The following is a 10,290-nucleotide window of genomic DNA, read 5'->3' as shown; positions in this document are numbered from 1 at the left end:
TGGGAAACATTTTTTTCTTTCCTATAATTCATATTTTGAAGTGTCATCTTTTAAGGCAATAGAACCCATCGCAGTTTTGTTTCAACAAATAAATTGTCAATGAAATAGACATGTTAATGAACTACTGCATTGGTTAAAATAAACTAACAATGAACAAAGCTTCTGTATCATTTATTAATCTTATTTATTAATAGTAATTTCAACATACAAAGTTGCATCTGTTAACATAGTTAATGCTTGTGAAACCAGTGTTATTTTAGCAATAGTTATAGACTAGTATACTATTATTGATATTTTGCATTTGTTTTTATATTTCAGTTTTCATATTTAATTTGAGTAATTTTGTTGTGATTTTTGCTATTAGTTTTATTTGAATAAAAATTATTTTAATTGTATTATTTTATTTAGTTTATTTAGCACATTTTGAAGTCTACGTTTTTCATCTAAAATGTTTTATTTCAGCTTTATTGCAATTAACAAAAACAATTTCCAATAGTTTTAGTTGACAACAACAACACTGTGTACTGAGAAATTTGATCATTGATAGTAAAAACATACTGTTCTTCATCACGAAACTCCACATATATAATAGTTCACATGAAAACGTGATGCCACATCTGTAACCTTTGTGGAAACAAAGCGTGATTGTTCTGGATCAGCGTGTGTCGATGTTTTCTTTGCGCTTTTGTCTCTAATCCATGTTCTCTCTAATGTATTCCAGCATACAGACATCGCAAACACTCACAATCACATGTTGATGCTTTGAAGTCACTTGAGTGTGTGTTTCATCTTTCATGTCATCTTTTTGTTATTTCCCTCGATTTTTATTATTATAATTTTTTTGCATGAATACTTCCCTCTCAATCCCAGTCTTTGTTTGGAGGGTTGGTTAAATCAAGACAACATTCTCTGTCTGTTTTTGATTTATTTGAGTCAGATTGATTGTTTTAATGCACCTGACTTTTGACTGATGTCTGGTTTGCCTGCGTGCAGGAAAGAAACAAAAGAAAGTTTCTTCAGAGATTAAAGCAAATATTACCATAAAATCAGCAAGTCAAATCAGTCACAGCCTTACTGAGGTTTAAATCACTTTATTGCCATTTTAAAATCTCTCTCCATGTTACAGCTGTACTATTCTTTCATATATCGCTTAATGGACAGAGATGAACATCTAATGGTAAAATGAACCCAACCGACTCAGGCAGAGTTGATGTTTTTATAACAAGTTTGAAACTTTGTATAAATTCCATGAATAATTGTACGTTTCCTCACTGCCTGACTAGAGTAGGAAAACTGCGGAAAGCAGGACCACTGTTTTTTGCTAATTAAATACAAGCTCTGGATAAACCCTTTTTGCATAATAGAAAACCCAAATAATTACAGTCTCAGTCAGAATGGTTCCATCCTGTTTCACACTCGGATAAAACAAAGCTTCTCAATTATCACTGTTTTTGGCTAGCGTCTAAATATCGAAGGCACACCCTTCCTGCCCTCTTCCCCGTGGTGTCCATCTCTCCAGCTCGCCATGATTGCCAATTAGAGTAGAAGTCAATTTACAGTCTCCATTGCTTCATTGATATCATTATGTTTACTGTAGAATGAATAATTGATTATTGTATCATTACTTCAAACTGTAGTCATGCGTGAAGCACGCCCGGCAGGTAGCCGCCGCTGAGAGGTTTTCTCGTTAAAAAGCTGTGATTGTCGATAATTAAGGGTTATCATTATAGTCGCTCTTCCCCAAATGCCAGCATTACAGATTCAGCCTTCCAAGTTTGGCCTAAAGTTGCACAACCACAATCTGTTTCTAATATGAGATCCAAACCAAAAAGACATCAACAAAACCTTTACTTTAGAAGAAATCATTTCATGTTTTAAGTCCAGATGATATCTACCATAAAAAGCTTCCAGCGGAAATGCTAAATAAATTACTAGTTGACTGAACATTCATAAATAAACAGAAATAATTGCGATTGCTCTTGGCTCAAGCTTTGGTCCAGGTGATTGTGAAAGACGTTTCGATGGTGTGAGATTGTGATGTTGCGTTAAACTGCAGCTCCTGAATCTAAGGGAGAAGAAGAGAGAGTTAATCCAACAGAAAAATGCAATTTTTCAGACAAAATGAAAGCTAGATTTAGCATTACATCACTTGCTCAGCAATAGATCCTCTGCAGTGAATGGGTGCCGTCAGAATGAGAGTCCAAACAGCTGATAAAAACATCACAATAATCCACACCACTCCAGTCCATCAGTTAATGTATTGTTAAACGGAAAGCTACATGTTTGTGGAAACAAATCCATCATTAAGGCATTTTAGGTTAAAACCTTTGTTTCTGGCCAAAATATGAGTCCATAATCCATAACACTTCCTCCAGTGAAAAAGTTTATCCTATGTTGTCCTCTCACATCAAAATCCACCAACATATTTGTTTTGGCTTATAAACTGTTTTGTGCTTGATTTGTGCAGATTTATCTCCTGATTCAGACCAGGGCGAATTTTTCACTGGAGAAAACAATATTATGGATATAGGACTCATTTTTTTTAGCTGAAAAAAAAACAAAACAGTTTGAAGTTAAAATCATCTTAATGATGGATTTGTGTCTGACAAACACACAGCTTTTGGCTTCACAATACATTAATTGATGGACTGGAGTGGTGTGGATTACTTGTGATGTTTTTATCAGCTGTTTGGACTCTCATTCTGACGGCACCCATTCACTGCAGAGGATCCATTGGTGAACAAGTGATGTAATGCTACATTTCTCCAAATCTGTTCCCATGAAGAAAATAACTCATCTACATCTTGGATGGCTGAGGGTGAGTTAAGCAAATTTTCATTTTTGGGTGAACTATTCCTTTAAGAGCTTAAACTCGTGTGTGATTACAGACCAATTCAGTCAATGACCTCATAATGGCATGATGAAGAAAAATAAAAGATGTTCGAGCGAATCGTTGGGAAATGCCACCTCTGATCTGACATACGCCGCTGAGGGCAAACACACACATGGAGACAGATGGAGCTGCCTCGCCTCTTTCAGACTTATTATGCAGTCGGGAAATACTAAGAAAGATAAATGGTTTGGTGTGGGCTGGAACACAAGTTATTCAGATTCACATGCACACAGTTTCTTAGTCATTTCCCCCCCTTCGATTCTTCTCATGACTCGTATAAGTCTCTGGAGCTCCTGCCTGCGGTCTTATTAATAGAAACGTTGCGGTCGATGCGCATACAACTTTTAAAAGCACTTCTTTTTAAGCAGTCCAGGACAATGTAAACCTCTCTATGTATTTCATCAAGCTCATTGTGCAAGGGTGAAAGTATGGAGGACTAGGACTAAGGACAAAATACACGGAGGAATCAATGGAGTGAATGCATTCAGTTGTTATCTCAAATGTTACAAGTAAAATATTAAAGTCTCTTTAAAAAAATAATTAATAATTAAATAAAATATAATTATATATTTCCTTGTATTGATTTTGGGGTGAAATTTGACCAGGATAAATTAATGAAGCAAACAAACACTTCCATAATGTATAAATAATTTTCAATATAAATAATATAAGTATTTATAAATTCCTCATTCTCATGAAAGTAATATCTCTTAAAACATTAAAATATTTTATTGCATACATTTCAAAATTGAACTAAAATCAATAATTTTATAAACTGGCAAACACATGGCTAATACATAGCTTCAAGAACAATCAATAAAAAAAAATGCATTTTAAAAGCTGCATTTAAAAATGACTAAAAATAATTCTTAAATATAATTTATTTATTTACCTTGTAGTTAAATGTTTTAAACATTGCATGGTAATGATTTATTTACTTATTTATTTTCAAATTAATAAAACTGAATAAAAATAAAACTGCTTTTATTTTTCAAGCAGCACCTCTTGTCGTCCACATAAAAGGTATAATTTCTCATAATTGTATCTGTGGTTCTGACAGTATGAATGGTATATGAATGGCTAAAGTATATGTTTGCATGAAGCATCTCACCTCAGGGTTATAGCTGTGTTCCAAGATGGCATCAGGCTTCCCAGCCACTTTCATGGTAACCTGAGAGAATTCTTCTGTTACACCCCAAACCCTCACGACACCCAGGGTCAGTCTGTTAGCCTCGGCCAGCCCATTTACGGAAACCTCGCTGGTAAGAGTACGCTATAAACAATCACACAGCACAGCTGTTACACACACATGCCCATTTACAGCATGAACAAAAATGCTGTTGAATATGATAACTGCTGACAGTGAAACATCCAGATACATTATAGTAATGAATATGTGTGAGGAAAATTCACTTAATTATCTTGAAAACAATGTCATAATGCAAAAACTTGTACGTATGACCCGTTTCTTGAGATGAACTCACTTTAATCTTACTAGAACAGAATGAATAATAACAGAAAATTGTGTTGTTTCAGTATGTATGTAACATCTGTGCCGAGACAACTCAAACTAGCTGAATCTGACCTCGTTTTACAAACAGTTCTCAACTCCATAGGGCCGTGTTTTCCTCACCGCTCAAATAATCTCAGCATATATGACATCAAGCACACAGGACGTCCAGAGAGCTCTGACCTGGGCCAAGTGGCCTTGAGCTGCTACTGCATGAAACAGTTTTGGATCTGGATTTGTTCATAAATAGAGAGTGGCCACAGATGTTTGGCTTCAAGTGAGATAGACAATCTTGGATTCCCTATTGGATTTAATGACCACAATCCAAATAAATCTGAAAGAACTGCACACTTAGCTTTCTTTAAAACATATTAACGTACATCAAACACAGAGAAAGTTGTCAAGAGGTATCGCCCATTCTGAACAGTATCTGTTAGGAGAAAGAAAAAAAGATTAAAAGAAGCACAGTATTTTAAAACATTGTGATAAATGATCTTCATACTCAAACAAATACAGAAACTAATATACTGTATATATAACGGTAAACTTTAAAGGGATAGTTCACCCCAAAATGAAAATTTGATGTTTATCTGCTTACCCCAGGGCATCCAAGATGTAGGTGACTTTGTTTCTTCAGTAGAACACAAATTATGATTTTTAACTCCAGCCGTTGCATTAGGACATCAGTGTGTCGTCATGAGCTGCAGGGTTTAATTTGGATTTGTCTGTGCATGTTTTTTTTACTCTCATAGATTTTGTTACCATTGCCATGCATTATACGACTGATAGACTCCAACGGTTGGACTTAAAAATCATCATATGTGTTCTACTGAAGAAACAAAGTCACCTACATCTTGGATGCCCTGGGGTTAAGCAGATAAACATCAAATTTTCATTTTTGGGTGAACTATCCCTTTAAGAACACACTTTAATTGCTTCTAATGCTGATGAGATTTTAAATTAGAATATGTTAGCAATTTGCTACAAGAAAAAAGTAATAAATCCAACATAGTCTCATTGGAAATATGTGCTTCTTCCTACAGTTTTGCTAAAATCCAAAAACATGCCTATACATACAATTCAGTGCACACTAGTGCGGTAATACGGTACCAAATTGTATTCCTTTTCACAGAACTTATGATTACAGGGGCAGACCAGTGATTAATCGAGACTTATTTTCACATGTTTCTTTGCACAATACAATGTAATGACCTCAGAATGCTTTTACCATAGTATGTGATTTGTATACTAACACATTTTGACATTCGCATCACATAACTAGCTCCATATGTATGGATTTTCTGATGTAGTTAACTTGCTCGGTAGCGCACCCGGTACAGCATTGCACTGCAGAGAAAAATGTGTTTTTATCACTTTTATTAACAATATTGGATATGTTTATGGTGGGGCTTAGTGTAGGTAGTATGTTACTTTCCACCCCAAGAACATTAAACTATTAGCGCCATTCACTGGACATTTCACTTCCGAACTGCCGCAATATGTACAGCCAACTTAATAAAAAGTTGCAAGAGTTACCTTTGTCTGTTTTGGATAAAAGCTACTCGCTGAACACTTCACTTTGAAAGCATCGCAATACAGTGCAACAAAGAAATATCAATGTCATATTTCCACATATTTCCAATGAACCTGGGTTGAATAAATCATTAATGGAACTGGAAGCATCAAGAGAAATCAAAACCATTCAATTCCTCATGATTCCCATCCCTACACACACACACACACACAAGCAAAACTCACCGATTCCCTCTCCGTCATCCCAGAACAGGGATCCATGTGCTACACCTTCATCATTAAGAGCAACAATCAGACCCAGAGGATTCAGACGACTACAAGAAAAAAAAAAAAACATAATAACATACAACCACTCACATTTACATATGATTAATTATTCAGTGTTCAGAAACTTGCTCATCTTCTTGATAAACAACAGTGTGAAGTCTTAAAGGCACAGAGAGAAGTGGGAAATTGACTGTTTGTGGTGCAAGAAGCTTCCTGAACGTGGAAAAGTACTATGCAAGTATAGAAAAAATGGCTCCTTAAACAGGGCTTAACAAAGATGCAGGCTCTCTTCACCTGTAGTGCGTGTTGTTCTCTGGTTTCTGCCAGGGCAGGATGTGTCCTGCTCTCACATGCAGGTTAATTTTTTTCAACGGTGTATCCATATCCAAAAACTGTCCTTGCACCCCAACAGCTTTACCCTGGAAGACAAATCACACACAAGCAGATAAGAGACCCCAATATATAGAGGACAAAGTAGTGCAGGTTGAATTTGTTTGCCAGCTTCATTATGATTGGTTGTTTATTTGACATCCAATTAAAATCTTGCTAGTAAAGATTTGCATGCTTACTAAAAAATGCTTACTTGCATGTTGGTAAAATGCTTACCGTGTGGTAATCATACCAGCGGACATTTGGCACGTATCCCCTGACCACAGTAACACCCTTCACAGAACAAAATCAATGAGAAACATATACTTACTAAAATATTTAGTATACATAATTTGTTTTAAATATTAAAATAGTAAGTTAAGTAATATAATTAAAATGTACTAATTATAATTAGTAAATAATACAAATACATTACTTTAAATTATTAATTCATTACATTATACTAACTAAAAATAAATACATTTTTATAAAAAAATAAAAATAAAATTGCATTTTGGTTATTTCAGGGGCATAATTGTAAACATTAAACAACCTCAAAATTAACTACTGATACTTTGGCTTGTAGTGTGACCGTAGCCAGGGTGTTTTTGTGTTCATACCGGGTCCAAAGCAGGTGTGATTAGAAGAGCGGGACCCCAGAGGAACTGTCTGTCGATGTCCCATGTTTTTTCATCAGTGACAAACCTACAGTACAGAACACAGCATTGAGAACATCATCCACTCAACAGTGTGCATGCAGTTCATGAGAGAGAAAAAAAAAACTGAGTAAAACTGAGAGAGGTTTAGAGCATGAAATTAAAACATGCAAAGGTTGAGATGCTGAACAAAATAGTACATTCAGTCCAATATATCAGGCTGCTAAAAACAGCGTGGAAGAGGAAGGTTAGACGGGACAGAGTAACGATACCAAAGCAGGCTAAAAAAAATCATTAGATACAGGAATATAAGACCAATACAGAGGCCCGAGTTCTGATTAGTCATTCCCATGAGGATTTGGGGGAAATGTAATTGAAACGAGAGGATGGACTGAAAATAGTGTCAGAAAGAAAAGATGGTGTAATGAAGATATATTTGGAAGGAAAGAGAGGAGCAGAACATGAATGAAGGTCTTAAAGGGATATTTCACACGAAAAGGAAACTTCTGTCATCATTTACTCACAGGCCTTAAAGTTTTTCCTTAAAGTTCTCTCAAAGTTATGAAAAACAATTCTTCCAGTAATGTCAATAGAATGTTTGTTCAAAGTTATCTGGTCTTATAATGCTCTCCAAACGTTAGCACAAAAACATTAAATGAATCAAAGATGGAAATTGGTTTTCAAGCATCAAAACAATAGACGTTTAATAGAGGTTTAAATTTTGTTGCCCCCCCATACATTAGAATTATGTCCTTTTTACTATTATTTATTTACTTTCTGAGCAAACAAATAATGACTATCACACATTTACAGAATACCTACTAAAATGTCTTTCAGTGTAACATTAGTTCATATACCAAACAATCCCGTCAGGCATATTCAGAACAAGAATCACTAAATGACATTAAAAGACTCTATTTAAGGATCACAGTGCAGCCTTAAAAAAAAAGAAAGAAAAATAATTAACTGTAATTTTAAATCTTTACCAATCTTTGTTACTATCCTTCAAACCACTAGGTTTTAGCCATTTGTAAGTTTTTAATAATTTAAACTATAATAAAATTTAGCATGATCAATTATTCTTTTATGTATTTTAATAAGTACAGGTCAAAATAAGTAAGTATGTTGTTTCATTTGTATATAAATAAATCTATTATGCGGAATGATAATGGAACATTATTTCACCCATGTTTTGACATTTTATTTTCACAAAAGCCATTTTAAACATTAAAGTAGACACTTTACTTGATTTAATATGCTTTCTTTGTATATACAATCACTTTTGGAAATGTATTCATGGAACATTTTTCTGAAATGTTTTAGTAGAATGTTTGAGATTTTTTAAATGTTACTACTTGTTTCAGAACATTCAGGGAACATGCAAAAGAAACATTCTCATAATGTTTACAAAATGATCAAATGGAATGTTCCCTTAATATTTGAATAGATAAATAATAATAAAAAAGGTTTCTAAAATGTTCAGTCACATCCATTAAAAAAAACTCATGGTTTTGAAATTGCATGAGGGGAAGCAAATGATGACAAAATGATTTTCATTAGTGGGTGAACTATAGAGAAACATGAGTACTGGTGAACACTCACTCGTGCAACAGCGGTCTGACCACAGTGTTTCCGTGAACGTGGGCTTCATACATCAATGTGTACAAATACGGCAGGAGGGTGTAGCGAATGTTCAGCACATCACGAGACATAGCAGCAAACTCCGGCCCCCAGGCCACGGGATCCTGCCTCTGTCAAAGATCACAACAATTCAACATATTACAGTCATGTTTTAATGTTTAATAATAATAGTAATAATAATAAAAAAAATAAATAAATAAAAATAATAATAATAATAAACTGGTAACTTGATACAAAGTAAATATTTTCCAGATAATATTTTATTTTATTTGCTGCTTTGCAACAATATTTAATCATGAAAAGTGCTTTATTATATTACTACTACTAATAATACATAATACATCTTTTTTTTTTCTTGCTGCTTTGCAATAATATTTATTATGAATCGTGCTATCCGAATAAATTTTTATTTAATAAAAAATATGTTTTTTATAATAATAATAATAATAATACAAAAAAGGACCTCTGAAATATATAGCAATAGAAATGTAACAAACAGTTAATATCAATATTTCATAAACTATTTGTATTATCTTAATAACTGATTCATTTATGATCCAGCTGCAAACAGATAGATTTGGAACAACACCGCATGTCCTGCATTATGCATTGTGACACCATGGGAATAAATACTTTAGCCCTGAACTATATTTCATATTTGCACAATCCAAATCCGTACAGCTGTGTCCCGCTGAAACCAGACATATCCGTACAGTACACCATGTTTAGCATCTGTGCCTGTGTGTGCCTGTGTGTGTGTGTGTGTGTGTAGGCTGAATGTTAATTGTCTGTCAGACAGAGAGTGGCTCTGCCCCGTCACTGGCCTGTACGCGGGTCTGGGTCTCACACTGACTGCTGTTAAGAGCGGTGGGTGTGAGTTAATGTTCTCAAAGATATAAAGGTGAAATATATCTGATAATTGTTTCTCAAGTACCTTGCTAACACTTAAGCATGAACTAAACTTTATGAAGTGAGTTTCTGTATGTTATGCTAAGGCTAAAAAAAAAAAGCTCCTATAAATGTCCTTAAAACAAGATATGCAAAACTGCGTTGGATATTAAAGCTTGTTTTCAGAGAATGTATCTTGAATAAACCTTGTTTTTCACCTGCTTATGGTTAAAACAAGTACAACAAATAAATAAATAAATAAAATATGCCAGTGCCTCAAAATAAAATACCCTTACAGTTTTAAACATGAGTTCTCTGAAAATGAGCCTTAATATCTTGCAGTTTTGCTTCTTAGGTAAACTTATCTTGTTTAAAGGATATTTAAATGAGTTTAAAACTGGAAAACACAAAGATACTCTTTAAGAAAGCGATTTTTGCATATGAACATGATTTTGTTTTTTTAAGGTTCAAAGAAAAAAAACATACACACATACACACACACACACACACACACAAACACACACACACATATA

At 34.2% G+C, this 10,290-nt stretch overlaps 1 protein-coding gene across 1 annotated transcript in view; it reads right to left on the bottom strand.

Moving 5' to 3' along the window:
• Positions 1-1,221: 1,221 nt before the first annotated feature.
• LOC107735994 (maltase-glucoamylase, intestinal-like) overlaps positions 1,222-10,290 on the bottom strand; it is a 51,378-nt gene continuing 42,309 nt past the window's right edge. The window contains exons 40-47 of the mRNA XM_016547519.1: positions 8,831-8,979; positions 7,193-7,277; positions 6,810-6,866; positions 6,498-6,622; positions 6,162-6,250; positions 4,784-4,833; positions 4,005-4,166; positions 1,222-2,065 (exon numbers count right to left, since the gene is read on the bottom strand). Coding sequence (XP_016403005.1) covers positions 1,985-2,065; positions 4,005-4,166; positions 4,784-4,833; positions 6,162-6,250; positions 6,498-6,622; positions 6,810-6,866; positions 7,193-7,277; positions 8,831-8,979 — 798 coding nt within the window. The 3' untranslated portion in view covers positions 1,222-1,984. The remainder of the gene's footprint in view (positions 2,066-4,004; positions 4,167-4,783; positions 4,834-6,161; positions 6,251-6,497; positions 6,623-6,809; positions 6,867-7,192; positions 7,278-8,830; positions 8,980-10,290) is intronic.

The sequence above is a fragment of the Sinocyclocheilus rhinocerous genome, unplaced genomic scaffold, assembly GCF_001515625.1.
Source record: "Sinocyclocheilus rhinocerous isolate Xijiao unplaced genomic scaffold, SAMN03320098_v1.1 scaffold942, whole genome shotgun sequence".
Lineage (NCBI taxonomy): Eukaryota > Metazoa > Chordata > Actinopteri > Cypriniformes > Cyprinidae > Sinocyclocheilus > Sinocyclocheilus rhinocerous.
This window is presented reverse-complemented; position numbering and strand designations above follow the sequence as displayed.